The 26463-nt window shown below is 55.7% G+C and overlaps 10 protein-coding genes across 10 annotated transcripts; 5 read left to right on the forward strand and 5 right to left on the reverse strand.

Moving 5' to 3' along the window:
* Positions 1 to 1837: 1837 nt before the first annotated feature.
* Positions 1838 to 2545, forward strand: SETTUDRAFT_24360 (uncharacterized protein; the record flags this gene model as incomplete). The annotated part of the gene is made up of 4 exons (XM_008032983.1): positions 1838 to 2043; positions 2114 to 2242; positions 2308 to 2474; positions 2532 to 2545. 4 exons carry the CDS (start codon positions 1838 to 1840, stop codon positions 2543 to 2545), a joined length of 516 nt encoding a protein of 171 aa, XP_008031174.1.
* A 959-nt stretch (positions 2546 to 3504) lies between these two features.
* SETTUDRAFT_166280 (uncharacterized protein) lies at positions 3505 to 5761 on the forward strand. The gene is made up of 3 exons (XM_008033255.1): positions 3505 to 3608; positions 3706 to 3828; positions 3975 to 5761. Exons 1-3 carry the CDS (start codon positions 3588 to 3590, stop codon positions 5352 to 5354), a joined length of 1524 nt encoding a protein of 507 aa, XP_008031446.1. The 5' UTR covers positions 3505 to 3587; the 3' UTR covers positions 5355 to 5761.
* Positions 5762 to 6151: 390 nt separating this feature from the next.
* On the reverse strand, positions 6152 to 6637 carry SETTUDRAFT_35746 (uncharacterized protein; the record flags this gene model as incomplete). Its single annotated transcript, XM_008033053.1, has 1 exon — positions 6152 to 6637. One exon carries the CDS (start codon positions 6635 to 6637, stop codon positions 6152 to 6154), a length of 486 nt encoding a protein of 161 aa, XP_008031244.1.
* Positions 6638 to 7405: 768 nt separating this feature from the next.
* SETTUDRAFT_99988 (uncharacterized protein) lies at positions 7406 to 9727 on the forward strand (the record flags this gene model as incomplete). Its single annotated transcript, XM_008033256.1, has 1 exon — positions 7406 to 9727. One exon carries the CDS (start codon positions 7406 to 7408, stop codon positions 9725 to 9727), a length of 2322 nt encoding a protein of 773 aa, XP_008031447.1.
* A 438-nt stretch (positions 9728 to 10165) lies between these two features.
* On the reverse strand, positions 10166 to 10897 carry SETTUDRAFT_100449 (uncharacterized protein; the record flags this gene model as incomplete). The annotated part of the gene is made up of 2 exons (XM_008033257.1): positions 10166 to 10621; positions 10691 to 10897. The coding sequence occupies 2 exons, from the start codon at positions 10895 to 10897 to the stop codon at positions 10166 to 10168; spliced, it is 663 nt and encodes a 220-aa protein (XP_008031448.1).
* A 575-nt stretch (positions 10898 to 11472) lies between these two features.
* SETTUDRAFT_166284 (uncharacterized protein) lies at positions 11473 to 14943 on the forward strand. Its single transcript, XM_008033258.1, has 4 exons — positions 11473 to 11933; positions 12116 to 12504; positions 12554 to 13120; positions 13176 to 14943. The coding sequence occupies exons 1-4, from the start codon at positions 11867 to 11869 to the stop codon at positions 14556 to 14558; spliced, it is 2406 nt and encodes an 801-aa protein (XP_008031449.1). The 5' UTR covers positions 11473 to 11866; the 3' UTR covers positions 14559 to 14943.
* Positions 14944 to 15028: 85 nt separating this feature from the next.
* SETTUDRAFT_166285 (uncharacterized protein) lies at positions 15029 to 16359 on the reverse strand. Its single transcript, XM_008033259.1, has 2 exons — positions 16052 to 16359; positions 15029 to 15970 (listed from the first exon to the last, which is right to left on the reverse strand). The coding sequence occupies exons 1-2, from the start codon at positions 16272 to 16274 to the stop codon at positions 15099 to 15101; spliced, it is 1095 nt and encodes a 364-aa protein (XP_008031450.1). The 5' UTR covers positions 16275 to 16359; the 3' UTR covers positions 15029 to 15098.
* Positions 16360 to 16541: 182 nt separating this feature from the next.
* Positions 16542 to 17456, forward strand: SETTUDRAFT_143905 (uncharacterized protein). Its single transcript, XM_008033260.1, has 2 exons — positions 16542 to 16563; positions 16641 to 17456. The coding sequence occupies exon 2, from the start codon at positions 16654 to 16656 to the stop codon at positions 17380 to 17382; it is 729 nt and encodes a 242-aa protein (XP_008031451.1). The 5' UTR covers positions 16542 to 16563; positions 16641 to 16653; the 3' UTR covers positions 17383 to 17456.
* Positions 17457 to 19218: 1762 nt separating this feature from the next.
* On the reverse strand, positions 19219 to 21170 carry SETTUDRAFT_166287 (uncharacterized protein). Its single transcript, XM_008033261.1, has 2 exons — positions 20472 to 21170; positions 19219 to 20419 (listed from the first exon to the last, which is right to left on the reverse strand). Exons 1-2 carry the CDS (start codon positions 20746 to 20748, stop codon positions 19359 to 19361), a joined length of 1338 nt encoding a protein of 445 aa, XP_008031452.1. The 5' UTR covers positions 20749 to 21170; the 3' UTR covers positions 19219 to 19358.
* A 555-nt stretch (positions 21171 to 21725) lies between these two features.
* SETTUDRAFT_124146 (uncharacterized protein) lies at positions 21726 to 24946 on the reverse strand (the record flags this gene model as incomplete). The annotated part of the gene is made up of 2 exons (XM_008033262.1): positions 21726 to 23436; positions 23488 to 24946. 2 exons carry the CDS (start codon positions 24944 to 24946, stop codon positions 21974 to 21976), a joined length of 2922 nt encoding a protein of 973 aa, XP_008031453.1. The 3' UTR covers positions 21726 to 21973.
* Positions 24947 to 26463: the final 1517 nt, after the last annotated feature.

The following is a 26463-nucleotide window of genomic DNA, read 5'->3' on the forward strand; positions in this document are numbered from 1 at the left end:
AAGCTCGATCAGTAGTACGGCACAGGGCGAAGCTCAAAGAAGCTCGACTGGAAGAACGCTAAGTATACAGTGGTGAAGGTAATCGATAGCCACTTAGTTGAATTAGATACGCCTCCAGGACCACACCTTGTTTTTCATGTTAATTGGTTGAAACTCGCTAGCAACAATCCCCTCCTAAACTAGGTTCAGGACAACTATTAGCCACAGCCACTACAGGTAGACGGAGAAGATGAATAGGAGGTAGAGGACATTATAGCAGAAGAGGTACGCCGCCGTGGGAGAGGGCGTAAGCTATACTACGAGGTGAAATGGAAAGGGTTCCACCAAACGACGCTTGAACTAGCTGAGCTGCTAGAGGACGCTGAGGCAGTAGATTGTTGGGAAGCATTCACGGAGGCCAAACGAGACAGCGAGGGCCGCCTCCTAGAGGGGTTTTGGAGAGGCGATGCGGTATCCCCTAAGGAGGGGGGTATTGTAACGGGCTGAACGCCCTTTGGATAGCTCCTCGATGGAATCTCGGGCCAAGCTGCGCGCGCACCATCTGAACTACGTTCAGACCGAGCAGCGCTTAGACAACGCGCTCAGATACTCTGGCATAACCTTTCTCTGATAAGTAAATAAACACCACGTAAGCAGAGTAGATAGCTCCTTATCGAATACAACCTCTTGTATACCTCGCGATTGCTCCCCGGAGCGCAGCCCCTTACACAAGAGGGTAGTTAAGAGCTGCATCTATAAGAGGTAGAAGGGATACTCTAAGTTTATATTCTAAGGCTACTTCTTATATAACAAAAAAGGTCTATGCTATATCTACTAGCTAAAGATAAAGGTAAAGAGAGAGGATACTACTTATTAGATTAAGTAGCTAAACGCTAAGCTTAAGCCTCTATAGTAAGAGGGATAAGAGCTGTTAGAGTCTATAAGAAGGACAGGGCTACGCAATAAGCGTGGTAGGAAGCCTTAATAGAGATAGATAGAGAAGACAGGTAAGCTAGTGCGTAAGTCTAGAGGTAGTATAGACTAGTAGAGATATTAGGCCTACGTTTTAATTCTAAAGCTAATTCCTTTTGCTAAAGAGTGCCTCTAAGATAGACCTTAGACTATTATAATAGAGGATAAGGCACCTAGCCACGCCTACTACTATTAGGGTGTAATCTATCGCCTGTACGACGTTAAGAGACTACTTTAGGGTGGAAACTTGCTAGACTATAACTATATTAAGCTATACTAGTTTTATATAAAAAGAGAGACTACAAAGAAAGGAGCTCCGCAGTTAAGGGCTAAGGCAGTTAGAGTCTAATAGAACTGCTAGAGCGATCTCTTACAACTTAAGATCTAAGCTTAGATTAAGCGAATTCTTATATATATTTAAAAAAAAATAATTAAGCTATAAGGTAGTAATAAGTACATAGAGAGGAGAGACAAGCCTTAGCTAAGGCGGCCGCACTTTAGTTAGATTATTCTTGGCAGACAATACTTTTGAAAGGCACCTCCGTACTAACTTCGAGATAGAATATCATTACACACAAGGTAGACGAGTAGTTAGGTAAGATTATTTTAATCACTATCCCTTCAATTATTAGAAGTATGTTAACTTCTATTTATAGTATTAATAGAATCCCCTTTACATATTCTCGTGTCAATATGTTGATTTCTGCAATATTACGTAGATAGGGATAAATAAAAGTGGGGTTAGCATTACCCTGCATGTGATAAGCGGGGGTGACGGGGCTTTGCCGCAGGCCTGGCCGACCTCCCACACACCGTAGTACCTCACCTTTGTGCCTTGAGCAACCACTTCTCTCCGCCTTGGATACTCTGACGTACCTATATCAACATGTTGCGCCTATCCGGCCCCAAAGGGCGATTCGCAGTCCCTGCCGTGCTCGCCATAGTCTTCTGCTTATTCTTTTTCATGGGCCCCCATACAGTTACTTCGGGCCACGTCGCGTTCACCACACCCCAGAGAGACCTGGGGCATAGCAGCCAAAGCCTGCTCACCGGACATGCAATCGCACCGAAGCTGGGAAATGCGACGGCAAAGTAGGTTGGCCACGCCACGAGTGGGCGTCGGATTCGCAGCACAAGAGCTTAGCTGACACGCAACGTCCAGAGCAGAACTGGGTCGCGCGGCATGGAAAGTGCTCCACACAACCTTTTCCCGCTTCCCCGAAAAACCTACAGATGAAGAGAAGGAAGCACTGCGGTCATATGTGTACCTGTTTCAACGCCTGTATCCTTGGTAGGTCGCACGCCGCCATACACAGCTTCACACTGGGGTCACGCGGGGGCTAATTGTGGGTGTAGTGGAGAATGCGCAGAGCACTTTGGACAAGTCCTGGCCAAGTATCCTCCGCAGGTCTCGTCTAGGACGGCGGCAGCCATGTGGGGCTGCTACGTTCACAATATTGTCAATAAGAGGCTGGGCAAGCCCAACTTCAACTGCGAGAATATTGGCGATGCATACGATTGCGGTATGCGGTCTCCCCGGCATTCATTTGGTGCGTCACAAATGCTGACATGCTTGACAGGATGCGCAGAATAGTGGCATTCCAAGGCCGTAGCAAGAAGAGCTGGCAGGGACAGGCCGTGGTACGGCTGATATCAAGTAGCAACAGACGACGAGGAGAGACATGCTCGTGCAGGTCATGAGCCCCGGGGTATGCACATGGCAGAGTACCCTGTCCATGTGTCACGGCGTCGAGTTGCAAGAGGGCAATGTGTATGCAGCAGGCACAGGAGGGCAGAGCGGACTTGGTAATGACCAGCGCGATGTCCGAGACACGCCGCCATGTCGCAAGCTGCAGCTCAGGATTCGGCAAAGGGGGCATGTCCATGGTCTACCTGACGGCTGGTGTATCCGCTCCCACCCCTCGGGTCGATCACATAGGCCCGTCAGCGGGGTGGCTTCAAGGGGCCATGTCTTGGTTGGGGCGTGATAGTGGTGTGTAGAGACCGGACTCGACTACACCCTAGATAGACTGCAGCGAATAGCTGTTCACGTCATTGGCCTTCTGACAGGAGGAGCCCTGCTGGGGGAGCAGCCACACCGACATGGGCTTGCGCAAGCAGCAGGCTGTTATCAGCGGCGACCAGATGTAGGCGAAATCAATCGCGGCACAGCAACTGTGCCCCTCGACGTCGCCGTGCCTCTCCCCTCGAAAGCGTCATGGCCATTGGCGGCGCGCGCGGATTAGCCAAGCACATGGAGACAGACTGCAAACACGAGCAGCCCACCCGTTCCCCCAGAGCGCCCCAGCGAGCCCCGGGCAGCCCCAGACGCATGCATGGGCGTGCATGACCGGCGCTAAGAGGGCGGGCTGCAAAGATGGGTGGTCGCATGATGTATTTTGGGATGGGTCGCGAGGGCAGAGGGCGCGATTCGCCAGGGGCCCTGTTCCCAAAGCAACCTAGCGCATAGCAGCTTTTGTGGTATCCAAAACATCTGAAACCTTGCCCGGGTCAGCAGCGAGGGGTGATAACGACGCCGCGCCCCCTCACACACCGACTCCTCACTCTGCTCCTCGACCTGCGCGCTGCCAGCTGTTCACCGCTACTTGTGCTATCGAATCCCCGTCCCTGCCACAATGGTCTCCTTCTCCTGCGAGGTATGTACACGAGCGCCCGCCCCATGTTTACGTGCGCTGCGCCCTCAATTGCACCCCTCGCCCACACATGCACTCGACGCTCACTGTGCCGCTCTAGGGCTGTGGCGACGTCCTCACAAAGAAGAAACTCGATGGCCATCGCAACCAATGCTATGGCGCCACCTTTACATGCCTGGATTGCATGGTCCACTTCCCTGGCACTTCGTACAAGGCCCATACGGTACGCACCGCACCCTCTTTACCATACGTCACTGCCTGCGCGTGTGTCGAAACACGGCCTGCCGTCACCCCGCAGTCATTGGCATTGCGCGTTGCGCCATTGTCAATTTTTCGCACATCTGTGTCGCTGACCCACATGGCGCGTAGTCGTGTATAACAGAAGACCAAAAGTACCAGGGCAAACTCTACAAAGAGAAGAAGAAGGGCCCGCAACAGAAGAGAGACAGCGCATACTATGACAACTCGCAAACCTTCACGCCGCCCAATGCATACGCCGAAGACGCGCCCGCCGAAGACAACGTAGTGGCTATCGTCGATGCTCCGCCTCGCGCGCCCACTCCTCCTCCAGCCGCACACTCGCTAGGCTATCACGAGCAAGCGGCGCTCGAAGCCCCCAATGTCTTTGACTTCCTCGACCAATCCGCGACGCCAATCGCTCCGAAAACCACCGCGCCCATCAACGAGGCTCGCATGCTCGAAGACAGCCGCCCGCCCGCGTACGAGGAACAGGACATGCCTGCAACTGCCAATGTCATGAAGTTTCAAGTCACCGATGACGATGAGATCAACGGCCCTTCCAACCAAGTTCGCCGTTCGCGAGAACAACACGATTCGTTTACCACGCCTGCTCCCAAGAGCAAGCACTCGAGAAACAAGTCGCGCGACACCGATGTTGAGACGACTGTGAGCAAGACAGACCGCAAGCGCAAGCGCAACTCCCCCAGCGAGCTCGACCTGTCGCTGATCCGGGCTCAAGAGGAGAAGGATACTGTCATGGCCGATGCCCCTGCCGTGCTTCACTCGGGCCTTACTGGAGGACTGAGCAAACTCCTTGCTCGACCGGAATTTCCGCCGTCGCCAGACGACTCTGGCGACTATGCTAACTCGCCACTAAGTCCGATGAAACGTGCCAAGCAGGACAATTCGAAGACGTTTATGCGCGCACAGCGTGACGTGGAGGTGGAGCAGCAAAAGCAGCGAAAGGCTGACACAAAGGCACACAAGCATGCAGAAAAGAAGGAAAAGAAGGACAAGGAACGTGGTCGTGAACGCGACCGAAAGGAGCGCAAGTCTGGCGGCACCCTTGTAAAGATCAGGTCCAAGAAGAAGCGGGAGGACTCGACAAAGGAGGTGCGCCGCATCCGCCGCAGGCAGTACTCTTCTTCTGTTTTACCAGCCCCACAGGACCGCAAAGCTGTCAAGGCCATTGAGTATAACGGATCGACGTCGAAATCCCCGGAGCCCAATGGCGAAGGCCAGCTGATTGTGCGCCCCAATGCAGACGTTGCGCCCTTGTCGCCCGACTACGACACGCGTGCGGGGCTGTTCATGTCCTTCATCAACAAGGGACCCGACTCTGGGCGCGGCTTGAGCGTCCACAAGGCTCTGAAGCGCTACCACCGTGAGCGTGGCGGTCGCGTGCCCTCCAAGGCTGACGAAGAGAAGGAGCTCTGGAAGGACCTGCGCCTCCGAAGAAACGACAGGGGCGAGATTGTTCTCTTCTTTGCCCCGGCCGAGGCCTCCTGACTAGACGGGGATCTCGACATCATCATGCGCATACGTGCATGGTCATGCTCTGATCCAACGCCTAGTCATGGCTCCAACGATATGATTGATGTCTGAAAAGTGTTGGCGGAATAGGGTCTCTTTTGGGGCACGGCAGACTGGTTGTCGGGTCGTCGACGATGCCATTCTTCCTGACAATATTGTTCCTTGTTTGATACCCCATTTGCACGTCATTGGCTATTTTGGGTGGACTGGGTGCACATGCACATGTACATTTGATGTATTGTCTGTCGCTTTCTGTATTGCATGTTATTCTTTCAGCATACATGTACTTGTTGTTACGGCCGTGTCTTGTTTTTGTTTTTCGTCCTTTTTTTCTCTCTTGGTATCTTTTGGCCAAACCACTTGCCCTAATACTCTTCTGGGCTGGACCCGCTCCGTTTCATCGGCGTTGGGTTCTTTGAATATGAATCATGTCGAGTTTACGAGCAATGTTGCAGCCACCTGGTGAAGAGCGGTTGGAAGTGAGGCTTGCGAGAGGTTTTAATGGCGCATGCGGAAGAAGCTGGGCACTACTTGGGCTGGTCGCGGGTGTCGGATAGACCCAGGACAAGATGGTCGACAAGGTACCCGAGCGGGTAGGGCAGTGAGTTTGCAGAAGCATGCTGGAGAGTGAGGCTTGCTAGCTGCTTTGCAGAGGCATATACAAAGCACGGTACCAGCTAGCGCAGAGACTATGCGTCGTGCTTAAAGTACTCGTCTGGTGCCGGCGTGGGGAAGAATGGCATGACATGACAAGCGGCTCATCAGGCGTTCTGTCAGGCTGTTTCTCGCTTGGCCATGGGTAGGGCGACGAAGGGCCACCTTTTACTCGATGCCGTTAGGTTTTCGCTTCCCCCTGTTTCTACACGTCTTCTACCGTCCGACTTGTTCTGACAGACAGATGGCACGTACCCACACACAGTTATCAGCATCAGGCACCGCCCGACGGCAGACCGAGGCTCCTCGTTGTCCAGGATAGTCACATGCTCCCTGCGAGCCGGATACGTGTAGGCCCCCAAGCGGATAGAGACGTCTTTCTCAGGCTCGGCAAACGCAGGCTTAATTAAACTCCAGCCTACTTGCTTGGGGGTGGCGACAAGGCAATGGAATGGCCCTCTCTTCGGTCCGCACAGCGACATGTCAAAGACACAGCAACGGCTGGTAGGGGCCAGGAGAAAGGGCCAGCAAGTGTTATTCGCACTGGCGACGCCACCATGGAGGAGGAGGAGGAGGAGCAGATGCACGACTACACTGCCGTCCATGCAGTCCAATCCTTCACAGCCACGATAAGGCGAAGTCTCCCAGATACCCGGCCCGTCTAATATGCTTATTCAAACCCCCACAGATGTTGGAACTAGTAGGGACGTCGCTAAATGCCCGCAGCTCACGTCTCTGTCTGTGATTTGGCGTTTGAGTCTGCCGTGCTCAGCGGGGAACAACAGCCGGGAAGCACGGTGGCTGGACTACCACTGATGCAGTTGACCGGAGGCCATGGCAGACTCGCGCATGGTCAGATGGCACTGCCCACCCAGCCCCCAAGACATGTTCGCTTCGTCCCAGTGCCGTGCATCACGGAAAAGCCTACGGCCATTTACACCCAACTTTCACTAATACCCTGATCAGCGACTCCAACGTGATAAGGCCGGCGCCGACTACTCGTCAATTGCCCTGTCGGCCTATGCTGCAAGGCAGCGAACGTCGCGCGCCGTCAGCCGCGCCCCCAGAGTCTGCCCCAGGTCGCCCACCACAATATAATTGTGACAAAGGTTACAGCTTGGCTCAGGTCACCGAGGTACTGCTGTCTTTTGTTTTTCTACTTTGGAGCTTTTTTTTGGTTACTCTATCCTCGACGCCCGGCTTTTTTTTTCAGGAGCTCTCTCATTCGCATGCAACCTCTTCGCAAAGGGATGAGCCTTTCCTAGGTCTCTCGCCTCCATTGTTGATAGCCAACAGCCCGCTTTTTCCAAGTTGACCTACTACTCAGCCTTGCTCACAAACAACGAACTTACACACACACACACCCTTCAAGCATGTCTCAGGAACAGTACGATGGCTCACCGATCGAGAGCTGGCAAGACTTTGTGTCGTGGGACGATGAAATGAGCGATGCATTCTTCCATGTCCCGACGGGCTACACAGAAGAAGCACAGGGCGGTGGCAGCTTCAGCACCGGCTCCCAGCTTTCGGGAAGCTTTACATCTGAAGTGCCGTATTTAGTGTCGACGGCTCCGTCCGTGGCGGATTTCCCGGCTTCGCTCGAGTACACGGCGGCGTGTGGCTCGCCGTCCCTGGCAGATGAGCAGTCGTGTCTCGGGTATGCATATAGTAGCTCGCCCTTGGCGTCGGCCACACGTCCACTCGCCATTCCTCAGGGGAACCAGTACCATGGGCCTTTTGGTGCGTGCGACAATGCACTTCTGTCTCCACTGGGCCACATGACGGAATCCCCGATTCTAGATACACGCTACGACCGCATTCCGCAGGCCATTGCCTCGTCCAGCGGCTCTCTCGAAAGCACGCTCGAGACCGTCTTCAATCCCCATGTCACGGGCTCGTCGCACTTCTTCAGCGACCTGGATATGAGGGCCTCGCGCGCCTTGACTTGGGGCGCTTGGTCCGACAGGCCGCGCATCATCGAGCCCATTGCCGAGGACGAGGGAGGAGGCAGGACTGAGGCCATGCCGATACCCATCCCGCAGGCATTCGCGCAGAGCTACAATTCCATGGCTCTGTCTCATCCGCGATCAGACGGCAGTCTGGAGCTGCACACGCGTAGCAGGGCCATTGCGATTCCAGAAGCCGCTCGCAGACCGGCAAGTTACCACCATTGGGCGGATCACTCAGCATCCACGCGGAGGGTGCCGCCCATGGTGTCGCTGTCGCCCGTGGCCTCGCGCCATCATCATCATCATCATCGCACGGCTGCCTTGTCTCGGAGCGCCTCGCACTCTCGACGCAAGAGCTTGACGCCATCGCCGACGCCCGACTCGTATGGCTGGGTAGCTTACCATCCGAATCCCGTCACGAATAAGCTGGCGCCCACGAGCTCCGACGGCATGGCTGGAAGAGCGCCAAAGGGACGGAAGAGGGCGCTGACTCCCGAGCAGCGGCGCCATGCAGCCATGATGCGGATCGTGCGGGCGTGCTCCAACTGCCAACGGCGCAAGGAAAAATGCGATCCGGGCATGCCGTGCAAGGCCTGTGTCGAGCACTACAAGGGCGACTTGGTCAAGCACCCCTGCCGCGATCGCACCCTTGGCGACTTGTCGACGGCGTTTCTTTCACCCCGGCTGGGCTGGCACCCTACGACTCGAAGCCTACAGTCCTTCATGCCCACCAGTCATTTTGAAATCATTACAGATATTGTCTACACGGTTCCGCTCCACTTTGGCTTTGGCCCCGCATTCCCCGTGGCGGTGAATGTGGTGCAGCTGGATGACAACCCACTAGTCCACAACCACATTGTCTATTCGTGGCCACCTGAGCCCTTCTCTGGGCCCCCGCACAAGCATGCTGTGCTTCCGGCTGTCCTGTCTGCAGAGGCTCAAGCCAATCTCCTGACGACGCTGGACTCCCACTTGTCGTTGCTCGTCACGCAGCACTTCCATGCCTTTCCTTTGTACCGCTCCCCCTTGCGCATCCTCCGCGAAGTATATATCCTGTCGCGCTCTCTCCCAGCAACTAGTGCACACTCCCGCGTACTGCACGAGGCACTCAAGCTCCTCGTCCTGGTGCACGTCGGCGGCGACATCACGCTGCCACCGCGGTCAGAGAGTCGAGTGCTGGATAAGCTCGTATGCAGCACCATGGACATTGCCCATGACCTCACGCCAACGCCGTGTTTCATCCGCTCACAGTTTGGGGCAATCATGCCGGATCTCGCTCACCGCCTCATGAAGAGCGTGCTGTCGTCGCTGGAGCTGCTGCTGCTGAACAAGGACTGCGATGAATGGCCCCTTGCACTAGCCGTCCTCATCACCGTCCTCATGACAGTCGAGTCTGTGCACTACCACGCGGCGAAACTGCCGTACCACAACCTGTACGGCACGACCAATGCCTCGAGCGCGGAAGAAGACCTAAAGTTCAATGAGCAGGGTGTCAAGGAGCTCCTGGGCTTCTATAGCGCGTGCTTCTCGGGCTGTCACGCGCGCCTTGGAGCCGACTGGGAAGGCGAAACGATGCAAGCCCAGCATGCGGGAAGCCCGGCAGACACCTTCATCCGAGGCGTTCAGAAGGCCATCAGACTGGCCAATGATGCTGGCTATCTCACACAGAAGGTTCGCGCGACGCGGCAACATGACGACATGAGTTACTTTTTCGACAGGCTGGTTGCACGCCTGTTGAAACTGTGACGTATTGGGGTATGCTCTCTTGTTTTTTTCTGTGTCATCAGATTATGAGAACACCCCCTCTCTTTCAAGACTGTAAGCGAGCATTTGTTTATTGTTCATTTGGCCTTGATTGTTCAGCATGTTATACCCTTCTCTTGATATCCTGCTGTAGACTCTTTTCTTTTCTTTTCTGGGGGCTTTTACGACGGGAACGACCTTGCTATGACTTATGCCGGCGTTTGAATGCTTTTTTCAAAGTCGATTTTCTCAACTAGATTGTGTCTCACATATACGCCCTGTTGTACGTTAGTGTAAGAAAGGGGGGATTGAAGTGGAGGGGAGCATGCATCAGGTTAGAAAGAGAATTTTTGTTTGTACCGTAGATCTAAGATGCTCGCTCATCTGGCTTGCGTTCATATCATGGTCGTTTCGTCGTTACATGATGGTGTTCCCGTTTCTTCATGCCCTAGATAGGGCGTGGGAAACGGATAGGAAGCACCACTTCAAGGCCATGCACAAGACGGCACAAGTCAGGAGCATGATGGCAGCCATAGCCACAATAACGCGCCCGCGCATTTCCCAGGCATCGCCAATTTCCAACCTGGCGACTTTCCTAATCTTCTTGTGTAGATGCCACGACGTCCGCTTCTTGCGCAGCTGCGTGCCGCCGGTCTGGCTCGCAGACCCGGGCGAAATGGCGTCGTGCGGCTCTACATGGCGTGAGGAGTCCCTGCGGTCCCAGGTCGAGTCATGCGGGTGCTGGTAGGGCTCTGGGTCCAGCCAGGTCGACGGGAACAGGTAGGTTAGGAGCGGGAAGCTGGGCGCGCGGGCGGCGGTGCGGCGGGCCCTGTTGCGGTAGTTGACCAGGAAGAGGGAGACGAGAAACGAGGTGAAGAGGATGGGGGTGAGGATGATCTTGACGGCACTTGTCAGCACTGAGCAGGGCGAATTGTAGGGGGCGATGCGCAGAATGCAAAGACGTACTCGCTTCAGAAGAGGCTCGTTGGCGGCGGCGGCGGCGGGCTCGCTTGCTGGCGATGCGGGGATAGAGGGAATGGGCGTGGTGGCCAGGGCCTCGAACGGATCGGGTTTCCGCCTGTGTCGCCGTCGGGTCGCTGGCGGCGATGGCGGCGGGCTGGGGGGCAGGTGGTGCTGGGAGGCGTGTGCTGGTGGTGAATGGGGCGCAGCCATTGTATAGCGCCGTGATCCGTTGCGCTGGGCCGCGGGTGCCGAGAACAGAAGGAGATGCCGGGCGCTGGTTAGACGGGGGTCGACAGGGTGGCGGGCAGCATGGTGAGCTTGTGGTGGACAAGCGGAGAGGTGTGCTGGGCGCAATCTTGGTGCTGGGACAGAGTGCAAGGGGCGGGGGCGGCGATGCAGGTCGGAGTTGGTCAAGATGAGTCGAGCGGGTGGGGGTTGGCGGTGCGTATGCACGTATTCGATACGACCGACACAGAAGCAGAAGAGCCATGGACGCCTCGGGCCCCGGGACCGTCGCTGGCCGTCGTGTACAGGCGCAAGCACACCTGGGCGGACTGCACATGGACATGCAGCGCTGCAGCATCCGCCCAGCCGGCAACTAATCGCCTTTGGCCGTGGCAGTGTTGCGCTGCCGCGTGCTAACTCCGGTACCGCCGAGACGCCGAAAGGGAACGCGCCGCGGCATGCAAATAGTTGCTGCCTGGCTCAACCGCCTGCGACGGCGCCTCTACATGTATACTTAAGGGCCCACAGATACACCGCGCGGTACGCTGCTCGCGGTCCGGCGCGCTACGGGAACCGCTGCATTACTCAGCTCGCCTTTGCCCTCGCTTCCTCTTCTCCCCGGAACTCCGACGGACGAATCTTACGTCCGTCCTTCCATGGCCGCCTCTCGAAACAAGCAGCAACCGCCAAACCCGCGCTGACCGACGACACGTACAGTGCCATACCATCTTTTTTCTTCTCCTGCCTCCACTCCACAACTTGCTTCTCAGGCTGCAAAGGTTGCTGGGTTTGTTTCCATTGCTCGAAACCGAGTGCACCCGGGGTCCCTTCTTATCACCTGCGCTTACCCGTGATTCCGGACCGCCTGGGTGGCGCAACCTTCTGTTCGGACGAATGTACCGCAAGAGCTAGGCACAACCATCCCGTGAGAGTGGAACACACGACGCGCCCAAGATGCCCAAGGAGGAGACGCTGCCGACGCGCAAGAAGATGCGTAAGGGCACGCATAGTTGCTTTGAATGTAGGTCGACCCTGCTGTCGCCCCCATGGCTATAGGCCACCTTACATGATACCATGTTGCTCTCCATCAAGATTCATGCCTTTCTTCATTCTGCGCATCCATCGCGCTGCCCTCCTCCTTGCCCGATTTCTGCGCTCCCTCTTGTAGCCTCGCGCTATAGCAGCTGTCTAATCGCGGTACAGGCCGTCGCCGCAAGATCAGGTGCATCTTCCAGTCCGACAATCCAGACGTGTGCTCGGAATGTTTTGCGCGCGGAAGCAGGTGCATCGACCAGGAACATGCCAATCCCGACATTATTGTAGATCACCGAAAGAACCTGCGTGAGAGAGTCTCGCGCCTAGAGGCCCTGGTTGATACGTTGCTGGAAGAAAAAGCAGTCAAGACGGAAAGCCGGAGCCAGAGTCACAGCGTCGCCGACACAGCATCACCAAACGCATCCAACAACTGCACAAAAGACACCTTCCCCCCGACACCCCTCTCCTCACGAGCATCGTCCAACATCTTCACCAACCAACGCGTTGTCTCTGACCGGGGCCATCATGTACCCATGCTTGCCGTCTTCGAAGATGCAGTATGTCCCTTTTCATTTGTCCCCGAGCTTGTAAGCTTACCTTGCACAGCTCAACGATGCTGAAGCCCAGGCAAACGCCCGCAAGGATCCCTTGCAGCAGTCATCAATACCAAATCCCCTTCATTCGGAAGAGCTGCGATATACAATAGAAAACAGGAACGATGAAGATATTGCCACTGGCCATCCTGGCGCAAATTCCACCAAGCAAGAACGCGCTAAACAGGCCCTCATCGCCGCACTACCGCCCTACAACCAGCTCTCCAAGATTCTCAACACCAACAGCGACTGGTGGGAAACATGGCGCCGCAAGTGTAGCGGAACATCCGGGCCTTCACAATCACTGTCTCAATATGCTGCCCAGGCCCTGACAACCGGAAACGTGGGTGCCATTGCCACTGTCGTCTTGTCAGTTGGCATCTGCTTGTCCGAGGATGGTGAAGACGTCCAACGTTACACTGAGGCGGTTGACAAATGGTTCCTGTCCGACGATGAGTATGGGGCAACGCTCGAAGGGCTCGAGTGTCTGCTCCTCAAGTCCAAATGGTATGCCGATGTGGGCCAACCACGCCGTGCTTGGATCGCATACCGAAAGGGCCTAATGTACGCCCAGCTCATGGTGAGTAGAGTTGATTGCTTCTTCACATCCGTGAAAGAATACTAACAGACATCAGGGGCTCCACCGCAAGCGCACATCCTCGGTGCCTCACGAAAGTATATGGTGGGCTCTGTACCATGGCGACCGCTTCTTATCCCTTCTGCTAGGTCTTCCATATGGTATCAACGATGCCCATTGTGACCTCACCATACCTGAGGTTGACAATAGCCCATATATCCACCCCTTGACAGCCATCACAAAACTCTCACAGCTTGCAGGCAGAGTAATTGATCGCAACCAAGGAATAGCTGAGCAGTCGTTTGCATGGGCCCTGCAGCTTGACCAAGAGCTTGAAGATCTATGGAAGAAGTTCGATCCATCATGGCTCGACTATACAGAGCTTCTTGCTGACTCGGAATCCAACGCTGCAGAGTTACGGGAACGCATCATGGGCCAGATGGTCTTCCACCAGATCCGTGTATACCTACACCTGCCGTTTATGCTCAAGTCGGCATCAAATTCGCGCTTCACCTACTCGCGCACGGCGTGCTTGAACAGCTCGCGGGAGGTTCTGCGCCTCTACCAATCGTTGCGAACTGGCACCGTGCAGCCCCTCTATGAGTGCAAAGCCATCGACTTTATCGGCTTCACAACGGCCGTCCTCATCCAACTTGGTCTGCTCAGCATGAGCTCGCAAGGAACCTCTGCCAGCTCTAACCCTAGCCCCAAGGATATTGAAGACGACATCCGCCTGATTGAAGTCAGCATCGACATCTTCCGCCGGGCTTCGAGCGAGAAGGGCGGCAAGGTCGCCGCACAATCTGCAGAAGTCCTGGACAAGATGATGGCCAAGTACAAGGGCACTAGCAACGACCTAGACGAAACGTGCAATGCACAGTCGAATTTTGTGATTCCATACTTTGGTACCATCTCCATCAAACGAGGCGGCCAACCAGTCAAGAATCCTCCCCAACCCCCAGGCTGCTCGCCCAGCATCAGGGGCTCAAAATCCCCAGCTACCTCACAACACCTGTACACGCCCACATCCGAGAGAACAACATCCACGTCTAATGTCTTCTCGCACCCCACGCAATCCGTCAACGTCACGCCCAAGACGTCCATCTCCGCCGGCACCGGCACCACAAGCTTTGGTTTCAACGACCCCTCGCCCTTTGTCTCGTACGTCGGCTTCTACAACTGGAACAACCTCAACGGCGACGACGCATCCACAACAGGCACCACACAGGGCTTCGGCTCCCAGCTCAACGACGACAGTCTCAACAACTTCCCGCTCCCCACAAACAACTTTTCCTGGCAACACATGCCCATGGACATTGACCAGGATTGGTCGTGGTTCCTCAACGATGCACAGACCACTCAGGGTATGCCCACGGCCACTCCCGTCCAGGCCGTCACGCTCGACGCTCTGAATGCCCAGGGCTTTACTGGCTTTGGCTAACCAATACCGAGTACCACAATAACAACAATAACAACAACAAAAGAAACTTTGTATACATATGCAAAAAGGCGATTGCTTGATTGCTTGTTTGCTTGTTTGCAGCGATTTCTCTTTTTTTTTTAAACCACGTTTGAGGCTTACATGCTTGTTGTTTTCGACAACATTTTGGCCTTTCGCTTAAACTTACCCAAGTGTAGTCGCGGCGGGGAAACGAAGGAAACGGCCGGATTCAATGGGTGGATGGATTGTATCATTAGCAACGCATCACTCTCATTGTTCTCTTTTTTTCTTCTCTTTTCTTGTTGTTGGCTTTCTCTCTCTCTCTCTTTTGTTCTGGAAGCATTCGGGTGTCCCAGCATTCTAGATTCAGCTTTTCTTTTTTTTTCTTTTTTTTACCCATGGCAGTTAGACTCTCCACTATCGCTTTTCAGGTAGTTAGACACTACACTCTCCCTTCCGCGTTCATGGTCGGGAATTGCAATTGATATTTATCTTGCTTGCTTGCATCTATGTAACTACTCTTGCAGCTTGCTGTCATGTCTACAGTGTCCAGATGACAACCCTTCCGTCTACACCCGTCGAGCTGATCTTGCTGACATTGCTTCCGCTCTCCTGGAAGCTGCGGATCGTGTTGATGGTGTTTTGGTGCACAGTCTTGAGCTTGGTGTCATCCGTGCCCGACTTGCCCTTGAGATCCATCTGCCTGAACATGTTCAATGCGCTCTCCTCGCGCTGGTCGGCAAGACCAGGCCGGCTCTTCGTCTCCAGACTTCCAGTCAGCTGCCAGCCAGACTCGTTGCCCTTGAAACGGAACGCCTCGCAGTTGTATCCAGCCGCAATGATCTCGTCCTCCGAACTCCACAGCAGCGACATAAAAGGCAGCACCTGCGTGCTGACGCTAACAATCGCACGAGGTGCTTGCTCGGGACCGCTCGGGTACACGACGGTGAGGGTGCTGTCGTGCGAGGCAAAGGCGAGGGCGTTACCCGAAGGCGAGAAGGCGACGCTGTGAACCCAGCCTGCCGTGTTGTTCAGGAACTCGCCACAGACTGTGTTGAAAGGCAAGCGTTCTCCCCATGCCGAGGGCTCTGGCCGCTCGTCGACGTTCTTGATGAAGGACGAGAGCACGCGAGCGTGTCCATCGGTAGACCCCGCCGCCAGCAGGACCGAGTTGGGGTGCCACGAAACGCACGAAACTGTGGAGCGGATGGGCTTCTTGAGGTGCTTGGAAACCCACCAGTTGTCCTCCTCCTCAAAGTAGCACACGGGGATCAATCGAGCACCCGATCCCACGGCAAACTTGGTCTCCGAGGGCGCCCAGCGGACGCAGGTAGCAGCACGGTTGATACGGAGAAGCACCAGCGTTGGCCTCCAGCCCTGGGGCGAAGGCTCCCACACGTAGGCATTGCGGTCTGTTGCGTCCCCCGCCTCGTCAGCTACATGGTACACACACACACACACTTTCAGGCCGCAGCTCCCCCCAGCTTACTTACCCTGCGAGCAAGTTACAATCTTGCCAGAATTGGGTGCAATGTCCACGCCCGTGACCGTCTTGTCGTGGCCCGTCAATTCGTCCTTGAGCTTGTACCCGCTGCCGCTTCGCTGGAAGACATCGACGTTGTTCTCGCGGGCAACGGCCAGCGTCTGGCGGTCGGCAGAGAAGGAATGATCCGCAATGGGCGAATGGAAGAGGTGGTGCACTTCGGGGCCAGCCATGGTGCCTTTTTGTGTGAATATGTGTATGTGTGAGGGGTGTGCAATAGGAGACTCTCTACTACTGCAATGGCTGAGCTGGGTCGTGTGGCAGGCAGTGGAGCTTGGGGCGGAGGGCAGCGCCTAGGTGGGTGACGTGGGGCTCGCTGGGCTGGCTTGCGGGCGCACGGTCATGTTGTCTTGGCTCCTCCGAAAAGTTGACGGTCGGCCAACCCAATTCGACGGAACCCGTGATTCTGGGGGAGGACAACGGAGAGAAAGAGAAAGAGAGAGAGAGAGCCACATCTACACAGTACGATATATACACCCAATTCCATTATTCTTTCTAGAGACAAATCGCTAAGACCAAGTGTGTGTGTGTGTGTGCAGCAGCCCGCAAATCATGATTCTCAGACGCCCACTTCGCAGCGCAACGTCGGCCGCCGTCTCGATACCAAAGACATGCGTGCGCCACCTCCAGCACTCGATTCCCATGCGGCCAGTGCCGAAGCCGATACCGTTTATCCCAGACCACACGGCGTTTCTGAGCGCGATTGGGCGGGGGCTGTCTGCGCACGCGACAAAGATACCGTCGTGGGAAGCGCTCTTCACACTGACGTCGCCGCAGCTCAAGGAGCTGGGTGTGGAGCCCGCGCGCTCCCGCCGGTACCTGCTGCACTGGCGGGAAAAGTTCCGGAATGGCGAGTACGGCATTGGCGGCGACTGCAAGCACGTTAGCGACGGCGTGGCGGAACTCAAGGTCGTGGACGCTCCTGTGCCGCCGAACCCGCTGCTTGGTAGCACGATTAGTCCGCGGTCGGCGGCTGCAACGGCGACGCATGATCCCGGGACGAGGAAGCTTGTAGTCAACATACCGGCGGGTGCTAAGGAGCCCATGGAGCCTGTGGAGACGCTGGCGAAAGTCCAGGGCGTGGTTATAAAAGGTGCAAAGACGATTAAAGGTAGTTTTGTGGAGCCCGTCAAGGGAAGCGGAGGGCTTCGTGCGAGGATAAGGCTGCAGGAGGGGATCTGGGAAGAGAGGAGGGGCCACAAGGTCGATGGTGGTGAGAGGAGGAAGGCAGAGGTGCGGGCGAAGAGGAGGGCGGCTGAGAATAAGGAAAAGGCCCGGTAGATGCACTTGACATGGAGCAGATGAAGATAGGCTTGCTTGTACTATCAATGTTTATATTATGTGGACATGTACATGTATGATTCAGGAGACTAGGAATAGTGTGTAGTGTGGTTCATGCAAGGGGTATTCAATGAGCTTGGTATGATGTCTAACTAGGCTTACTCTCTATCGCATGAGGCTCCTAGTCTCAAATTTCACCGCTTCAAGAGTTGGAATCTTGAAATGCCTGCTCTGACTAGGCAATATGGTGTATCAAGGTTGTTCTGATATGTTTCCACTGGATGAAGGAGAAACGCTTGTATTTCTTCACTCTCGTTTGGAAGCGCAAAAGTGATGGTGCATTTAGGGCGCGGAAATCAGTAATATCCACATAATCTGTAACGTTCTCGTACACCCTAAAAGGTGCCTGACTGAGACCGTTTTTACCCTTCATTAAACCCTATATATCACATAGGTACCGGCAACAGTCCAGCATTAAGGCTAGTTCAAGACAACCGAGTACCTACACAGCGCCAGTTTTCTTAATGAGAATCCACCCTTTCCAAAATGTACAGCTCTCCACTTAACACATGCAAGAACAAAACGGGGGTATCTGCACGTAACAAAGTCAGCAGAGCCATTCACAAGATCAACCACACACCCTCCTTCTCTCTTCCAACCGCCCACCCAAAAAAATCTCAATTTTCTTTTTTCCTTTTATCAAAAAAAAGAAGAAAAAGAGAGAGATGGCTCAGACAAAACTTTTCTTTCGCACACCGAGAACCCTCTCTCCTCTCCTCTTCCCCCATCCCATCCCATCCTCCTATCCTCTTTTTCTTTCCCATACTCAAAGAGTAGACGAGACAGAACAAATCCAGAAGAGAGAACAGAGACAGTGAAGGAGGGAGAGAGAAAGAGACGGTTCTCTACTGCGCAGTATCTGCGATAAGGGAGCATACGTGCCAAAACCAAATCTCCGTGTACCTTCATTCCTCGTGTGAACTAAGCCCCCCTCCAAGAGAAGAAGGAACAAAAGATACAAAGCAAGAAAGAAAGGACATGGAGATTGCAGCACAGCCCCCGTGTCATCATCGGCGTTGGGAGTGGGTTATTTCTGCTCTTTTCGATGCAGAAATAAAGGGCAGTAAGAGGGGGAGAGAGGAGAGAAGGGAGACTTACATGTGTTTGGTTATTTGGGTTGTCCTTTGGGAGAGGGCATAGAAAGGGAGGGTCGTAGGTTGATATGTATGTTGGAAGTGTGCGTGGCTAGGTCTGGGCTAGAACTAGATAGTGAGCAAGGGAGGCGTGGAACGGCAGGACAGTGAGCGAATGAGTGAGTGAGTGAGTGAATGAGCAGCCATGCACATCCCCCAATCACTCACGACATATACTTATTATATCCACGAGCCTCTGATACCCGGAAAAGCAAACCGATCAAAATATAAAGTTTGTTTCATCCACGGTGTTATGCGTATGAAGTGGCATAAAAGAAAAAAGATCGAAAAGAAAGAATACAAGGAGAAACTTCATGCAGGTTGCAAAGGAAGAGAGAAAGAGAGTGTTTGGGCAGTGGTTTGCCGCCGCCCACACGCCCAAGGGTGGACTTGGGCGCTAGTCTATCACGCTAGCGTCACGTCGTTGCTTAAGCTGGAGGAGGGGGGGGGGCACAAGAAAAAGACTGGTTGGTTGGTTTCTGAAACACGATAGACGAAAGTGGTGCCTAAAATAGGGCGCCCATATCTCGTATACACACCCACGTGGGTGGGTTGTTACACGAGGGTACTATGAAGTCATTGGCTTGTTCATGGTCTTACAAACAACCCAACTTGCATACGGGGTGACACTCGGTAAATAGCCAAGACTTTAAAAACCAAGTACGCAAAAATCTATAAATCTATCAAACTTTTGACCAAGGAAAACTAATACTGTTGTTGCCTCTGCACGCTCGCTGTTACACAAGTATTCGCTATTCTCGTCATGCTTTCCTCCACATTATTTCACATGCCCATCAGAGCGGCAGCACCGGGCTCGCTGCACACATAAACAACTTCGTGGCTGTCGCTGAAGCCGTTGAAGCGAGTAGCAGAGCACTTGGTGTATGCGCCCATTTCCTCAAAGTAGAGCCAGTCACCAACATCAATCAGCTCCGGGAAGGTGCAGGAAGAGGAGATGACATCGATACCATCGCACGTCGGGCCCCAGATGGAGTACTCGACCTGAGAAGGACTGTCATAGCCTGAGCGACGAACGTCATACAAGACGTTGTTGCCGTTCTTCAAGACACGTGGCACAGGGTGCTGATGGTCGAAGATGATGCTGGAAAAGTTTCCATAAACACCGTCGTTGAGGTACAGCATGTACGAGGTCGTACCCAACGTGGCATCCGTGACAGTGCGACGAGCAATGACGTGGCACGCAATGGTAAAGGCCGTGGACACGTAGTAACGGCCGGGCTCCCCAATGACGCGGATGTGGGGCGGGAAGTACTCGTCCAAGGCAGCGGACAAGACGGCAGCCATGGGCTCAAAAGTGACATCGCCCGTGAAACCGCCACCAACATCCAGGGTGTGCATGTTGAATCCAAGAGCATCCGCCTGGTCAAAGACGAAACGGGCATCCTGGACGGCTTTAACAAAGGCCTTGGGGTCGGATGCGCCGGATCCGACATGGAAGGCCACCCCAACAACATTGAGCTCCAGTTTCTTTGCTAGCTCCAAGAGCTCAGCGGTGGTGTCCAGAGAAGCGCCAAACTTCTGGCTGAGACGGCACAGGCTGGCTGAGTCATCAGTCAAGATGCGCAGGAATAGCTCGGCGTTGGGGAAGAGCTGCTTGGTCTTGTAGAGCTCATCGGCGTTGTCAAAGGTCATCTGCTTGACGCCAGACTGTGCGGCGTAGCGCAGATACGACTTGGTCTTGCAGGGCTGGGCGTAGATGATGCGAGAAGGATCAACACCCAGCTTGAGGACCGTCTCGATCTCGTTCTTGGAGGCACAGTCGAAGCCGAGGCCCAGCTCCGTCATGAGACGAAGCACTTGCGGGTCAGGGTTACACTTGACGGCTATCCCCATGTTAGCGACACATGTCAATCGACGGCGGCCTGTGCGACTTACCATAGTGTGGCTTGACACGGCCTAGGTTTCTCTTCCAGCGCATATGCTGGCGGTAGACCTCACCCAGGTCGGCAACGAAGAAGGCGTCTTCCTCGCCGACGCTGCAGGCATCAGGATCAACAGCCTCGACACGGCTCTTGAGAGCCTCTCCAATCAGCTGCTTGAGTTGGCAGGCGCCATGGTTATCGACACTACCGGAGGGATAGTTGGTGAACGACTGTAAGTCTTTCAACGGGAACTGGTATTCTTCGGTAGTTGTGACAGCAGAAGGTGCCATACCCTTGACGGTGGCTTCTGGAGGTTGAGAGTTGGCTTTGGGGTAGATGGTTTGCTGGATCCCAATCCCGTGTTAGGGTGGCTTGAAGGGTGCGAAGCCGAGGCTTGGTGTTGGGCGAGGTCTGGCCGCTTCCTCGTGCAGAGGAAGAACCGCTGATGGCGTCCTATGCGGCAGCTGAAGTTGGGGCTGCTCAAGGGTCTGGGTAGGCGACAAAAAGAAAAGACGCTCGAGCTCCTTCCTAGGGGACGACAAGACGGGGAGGTGGGATGTTGTTGAAAACGTGAGGCGCTGGTCGAGCAGAAACAACTTGAAGGTTGAGCAGAATCAGGGCCGAAGCCGTAGTGAGATGGGAGCCTTTGACGCGACCAAAGGCTGTCGAACGATGGGGGGGCGGGCAGCAACAAGAGGGCAGACGGTCGCTGTAACAGGGGGGGGTGGCAGCGAGGTCTGACGAGGCGGTGAATGGGGAGCAGAGGTGAGTGTAGGAGGGATGGAGGGCGATGGATGGATGGCGGGGAGCTGGGTCAATTTTCGCGCATTCGGTTGTGGTGCTGGACGTCCTGGACCGAACATTACTTTAAAATCCCTGCGCCCTTTCCAGGACCTGCAGCCACTAGCAGCCCTTTCTGACATCACCGGGGCTCGTGCAGCTCAGCCAACGGTGCCTGATCAGCTGCCTGGCACACACACAACATATACGCGTGGTGAGGCGGAGCAACCAGTTCGCAGCAAGGAAGCCAAAAAAAAGGCGCATTTTGGGCATCGATAGCCGTGTGTGCCGCACGCGAATCCTCCTGACCGACGCTCGACACGGCCCGCCCTCACTCTCCAAGCCTGAATACTCGATGCTCGATGCCAATGCCAGATCCCCCTGTTTCCACGTCAGCAACACATGTGAAGAGCATGTTGTTCCCTGGGCGGCGTTGTGTCAAATCATTCATGCTTTGATTGGCTACGTCGCCACCGCTGCCGCCACCGTGCATTATCTATGTATATGTGCCGAAGAAAAAGAAAAGAAAAGAAACGACCGCCAAACTCCTGCACAGCTCCCACATGCGACTTCGTATGTATAATAGCTGTAGTAAGTCTGTGTTTTGTATGCGTGTGCGCAATGCAAATGCTAACCAGCCGTCAAAGCCCAACGCCGCCCTGAGCACGTTGCAGCAACCGAAACCCAACGCCGGTATCCAATTTTTTTTTCACGAACAGCCCAAGACAGTATTATCTAAACGCGCTGGAGCATAATGGGCACATCTGAGAGATCCACCCCGTACTGGTGCTTGTAGTGCAGCGACTTGACCGATGCACAGCTATTGAGCTGTCGCGTACCAGCGCTTCCTCCAACGCCCACTCCACGGCCCTCGTAGTCGTATCCTAAGCCACCACTGTAGCGGCCCCAAGCGGCAGGCCTCTCCGGCGCCTGCGGCTTACTTTGCGAGCCAACAGAAGCACGTTTGTTGACGGCAACAGCGACGGCATCCATGGAATGCATGCCCTCTCCCACCGTGTTGCGGCGCTGGTGCCAAGACTTGGGGCGGGCATTCCATTGCACGCTGTGCCGCGGGGGCTCCTGCAGATAAGCGCTGCTGTTGCTTGCCATCGGGGCAACGGTTTGACTGCGTCGGTGACCAGGACGCCTTGGGCCAGCACCTGGCCCAGATGGTCCTGGACTTCGCCTCCTTGCTTGCGGATTGGCGCCGTGGGGAACTGACAGCTTAGACATGTCAATAGACGGCACGGGCGGAATATCCAAGCTGAGTGGACGAAACTTGGTCATTCCGGCTTCGCCAGCCTCCATCCTCGAGCCGTGAAAGCTCTTGCGTCGCTGCTGAGGCAGCATGTGTCTTGAAGACGCAACATCTCTGCTGTGTGCGCGCGCAAATTCAATGGCAGCCTGGTTATCCATGTTGACCATGGATTTTGCACGAGGCACAGACGTCCCGAGCCGGTGTGGGTATGCTGCAGAACCAGCCGTTTGCTTGGGTAGGCCAGGCGTGATGGCATCGTATGGAGAAGTGCCGATTGACGCGGCAATGTGCTCCAGATAGCCAGCTTCGATGGTTACGCCCTGTGCCTCTTTCTGAGCTTCCCGTTTATCACTCATCGACTTTCTACGAAAAAACGGAAAGCTCCTTCGGTGGTTCGGAGCAGCAGGTGTCGACATGCGTTCAGCCTCGAGCTCAGCCAGCAACCTGAACTCGGTGTGACCTGGGAGTGGCACGCTGGCTCTGTGCTCTTCAGCCACAACATGGTCTTTTGAAGGATATGTGTGTGTCAAACAATCCATGCCCGGGGTCCTTGCCACGCGTCGTTCAAAGTTGGCTCGCACGTTGGCGGGAATCTCGGGAATCTTGCCTTCTGGGATCGGCTGACACGACTGGACAACCAAAGCATCTGCCTGCGACTTCCGTCTTCGGTGAAGACGCTTCTGGGACTTGCCAATACTACTGTCAAATGATGCGGTTGAAGAGAGCGAATGGGGAGTCTGAGGCGAGCGCAAAGGCCCTGACGCGGATGACCTGGCTGAGGAGTTTGCAGAATGTACAGAGATGCGCCGAGGCGGCCTTGGTCGGTCTGACCGCACTGCGTTCACTGTGACCAATGTTGGTTGGACCAGAGTTCCTGCAGTCACGGGAACGCCCAAGCCTTGCATTGGCACAGACTCAGTATACTGTGAGCCATCATGGTCTTGACGCATGCCGGAATTGCGCTGCGACGAATGACACTGAGAGCAGACACCAGGAGATGAATTGGCTGGATCCGCCACGCGCAGACTAGCGCCAGACGAATAACCCGAATCAGTAGTTCGTGGAGGCGGTCTTTGTGTAGCCCCATTCCTGGGCTTCTTCATTGCCGCAGTGCTTGGAACAGACAAAGCAGCTGATACCTTGGCAACGGCTTGTGGTGCAGTTGCGGCTGACTCTGAATCTTGGGACGCACAAGTAGCCTCCGATTCAGAGGAACGTGCGTCATCTGAAACAAAGCCCTCGTCCTTGTGGAGACTTGGATGCTCCTCTGATGCTGGAGGCTGGCTAGGTGCAATATCGACCTGATGGCCCTGAGCAGAATCAGGCGCGCTGTTTTCGTTTCTGTCCACGGCCTGTGAGCCGCTGTTTGATTGAAGGTCCGCCTGAACTGAAACATGGCCACTCGGTGCATCCGCACTCTCGGCTGCAAAGAGAGGCGATGTTGCCGGGAGTGAGGCAGAATGGCTTTTTGCATGGCCGAAGCGCCGTGTGGTCTTCATCATCAGTGGCCCAGAGCCGTACTCTGTCTCTGAGTCTTCGTCTTCGGCATTTAGACGATTGGAGCCCTTGATACTCGAGGCTGGTGATGCGGGTCCGTTTGTGACTACCAGGGTTCCGGGGCGAAAGCCTCCAAGGTGCGAATATTCCATGTCGGATGGCGTTGCCACCCGAGGTCTTGCACTCTCCTGAGCGATTTCAGCTGAGAAGGCAGTCGGCGGAGGACCAAAGGGCGGAGTAATGCGCGTGTTATGTCGCCATCTGGCGTCGTCTTCAGGCTCCTGCTTTGGGGCCCTCCACGAGTTCCATGTCCTACGGCGCGCCTCAACGGGAGAGCCGCGAGTGCCAACACCTGGCGTCTGGAGTAGAGACTGGCGGCGTGTGAGCGAGGTAGAAGAGGACCTGTTCATTGTCGCCGCTGCGCGGCCTGGGCTGGGCGCTGCATCCTCTTCGGGCATCTCGAGCACTTGCTGGAGGGCTGCAATGTCCTCTGGAGAGGCATTTCTCTTGACTTCTTGCAGCAGCCGGATGGCCTCTGCAATATCCATGTTGGAGGACGAGGCGAGGGAGAGTTTGGAATCACCCAGTCCTGCGAGCCTAGCTGTGGAGCCGTGTTTGCTGCCAAAGCATGACAGGGAATTGGAGCGGGAATTGGAGCGCGAGTTTGACCTGGAGAGGGATTTGGACGTTATGGAGACGGAACGGTCGCGGGTCTTGATGGTGTCTACAGCGCTGTCTTTTTTCTGCATGCACGGCGCGACATCAAAGGCCGGGGCCGTGGGCGAGAGGAGCGCGTCCTTGATCTGCTGGCGGCCTTCCGGGCTCAGGTCGACGGGACTGGGCGAGGCCGAGTCGTCGGGCACGTCGGGCCTTGGGGCGACGGGCGGGGAATTGGAGTTTGTCCTGGGCTTGGAGAGTTTGTGGGCATGAAGGGTGCTGGATTGGTTGCCCATGCTGGTGGAGGCAGGCGGGGAGGGGGGGAGAGTGTGTGGAGCGGCGGCGCTCACGACGACGGGACCAGATGCATTGGGAGGGCAATGCAGAGCGAGTCAGTCGGAGCTGGAGCAGACGAGCGGCAGAGCTGAGGCTGTGGGCGTGTGCTTATAAGGCGTGTGCGGCGGGCGCGTTATCGAGATGTGGGCTGGAGAGCGAGGGCCCAAGCGACGGTTTGGCGGTACACTAACGAGGGAGCAGCGTATTGATGAAGAGGAAGAAGAAAGGCGGCGGGCGCGCGAACAGGCAGCTACTGCTGCAGTGACAGGTATCAAGGATGGTGGCAGTGGTAGAGACGTGCGGGCGGGGGCCCACCTGGGCAGCGTGTCGCAGGCGGCGAGAGTGCATATTGTCACTGCCAACAAACCTGGAAGAGACGTGAGACGAAACCTGGACGCTGCGCGTGCACTTGGACTTGGACGGTGGGCGGAGAGGTGCAATGAAACCGCCAATGACGGTGGGAGCGTGCATGCGCATCCCGGGGGGGGGGTGTTTGCCGCATGTGGCTATGTGTGTGTGTGTGCATGTGTGTGGGAAGTGGATGCAGCGCCCCAACGGCTGATCGGACCTCACCCGCGCCATGGCACATGGATATGCACACGGGCGCGGCGTCGTCTCTGCGGTGCACGCCAGGAAGCCTGATATGGTTCGCCCTCAGGCACTCGCGCATTCCTTGCTCTCGCCCTCGCCCGCGCCCTCGACGACCATGGCGGTGCCGACACATGCGACGCCGGGTATATAGAGGTACTATGCGCCGCCCCCCGCCGGGCCAGGCCAGCCAGCGCCCCCCCGCCGCCGCCCGCACCATGGCCAGCGTTTGCTTTGGATCAATGTACTGTACACAGAGTTTGCCTCGCCCGACATGCACCATGCTATGCCACGCCAGCCCCTCCCCAGCGCATGTCCGCCCTTCCACTACATCTATTGCTCGCATCGTCCGGTCAATCCCTTGCCTGCCTGCCTGCCTGCCTGCCTGCCTGCCTGCCTGCTACTGCTGCTACCACTACTGCTGCTGCATGTCCATCAGGCTACCGGCCCTGCATCCATCGAGCTGCCCGTCAAGTCCACCGCCGTACCAAGGCTGCGAGTGGGCCCGCCGCCTAACCAGAGCTCTGCACTCCCACTCCCACTCCCACGCCTGCGCCTGCGCCTGCAACGACCAAAAAAGAAAAGAGAACAAGGCGACAACAGAACCACAAACACGGCCCCAGGTCCACGACGCATCCATCCCTCCGAACCCCGGCTCGCCGATGATCGCCTGGCCCAGGTTTGAAACAAACGTTTCCAGAAGCTGGCCACGCCACGCCAGGGTGCGACGTCGTTAGCTGTATCGCCCATCTCCATAGCAATGGCAATAGCGAGGGCGCCGTCGAGGCCCGGATGCGGAATGCGCCGCCTCTGAGCGACATATGTACATACACAGAGACCGACCACCACCACTTCGCTGGCCCTAGCCTGGCGCACGCATACTTGGTGT

The sequence above is a fragment of the Exserohilum turcica genome (assembly GCF_000359705.1).
Source record: "Exserohilum turcica Et28A unplaced genomic scaffold SETTUscaffold_9, whole genome shotgun sequence".
Classification (NCBI taxonomy): Eukaryota; Fungi; Ascomycota; class Dothideomycetes; order Pleosporales; family Pleosporaceae; genus Exserohilum; species Exserohilum turcicum.

Excerpts from the sequence above, each read along its gene's own strand:
- SETTUDRAFT_166280 (XM_008033255.1), top strand. The coding sequence starts at position 3,588 with ATGGTCTCCTTCTCCTGCGAG. Across the intron at positions 3,609-3,705 it reads TGGTCTCCTTCTCCTGCGAG|GGCTGTGGCGACGTCCTCAC; the intron begins GTATGTACACGA and ends GTGCCGCTCTAG. Across the intron at positions 3,829-3,974 it reads CTTCGTACAAGGCCCATACG|TCGTGTATAACAGAAGACCA; the intron begins GTACGCACCGCA and ends CATGGCGCGTAG.
- SETTUDRAFT_143905 (XM_008033260.1), top strand. The coding sequence starts at position 16,654 with ATGATTCTCAGACGCCCACTTCGCAGCGCAACGTCGGCCGCCGTCTCG.
- SETTUDRAFT_166285 (XM_008033259.1), bottom strand. The coding sequence starts at position 16,274 with ATGGCTGGCCCCGAAGTGCACCACCTCTTCCATTCGCCCATTGCGGAT. Across the intron at positions 15,971-16,051 it reads GATTGTAACTTGCTCGCAGG|ACCGCAATGCCTACGTGTGG; the intron begins GTAAGTAAGCTG and ends GGGACGCAACAG.
- SETTUDRAFT_166287 (XM_008033261.1), bottom strand. The coding sequence starts at position 20,748 with ATGGCACCTTCTGCTGTCACAACTACCGAAGAATACCAGTTCCCGTTG. Across the intron at positions 20,420-20,471 it reads CCGTGTCAAGCCACACTATG|CCGTCAAGTGTAACCCTGAC; the intron begins GTAAGTCGCACA and ends ACATGGGGATAG.
- SETTUDRAFT_166284 (XM_008033258.1), top strand. The coding sequence starts at position 11,867 with ATGCCCAAGGAGGAGACGCTGCCGACGCGCAAGAAGATGCGTAAGGGC. Across the intron at positions 11,934-12,115 it reads CACGCATAGTTGCTTTGAAT|GCCGTCGCCGCAAGATCAGG; the intron begins GTAGGTCGACCC and ends ATCGCGGTACAG. Across the intron at positions 13,121-13,175 it reads TAATGTACGCCCAGCTCATG|GGGCTCCACCGCAAGCGCAC; the intron begins GTGAGTAGAGTT and ends AACAGACATCAG.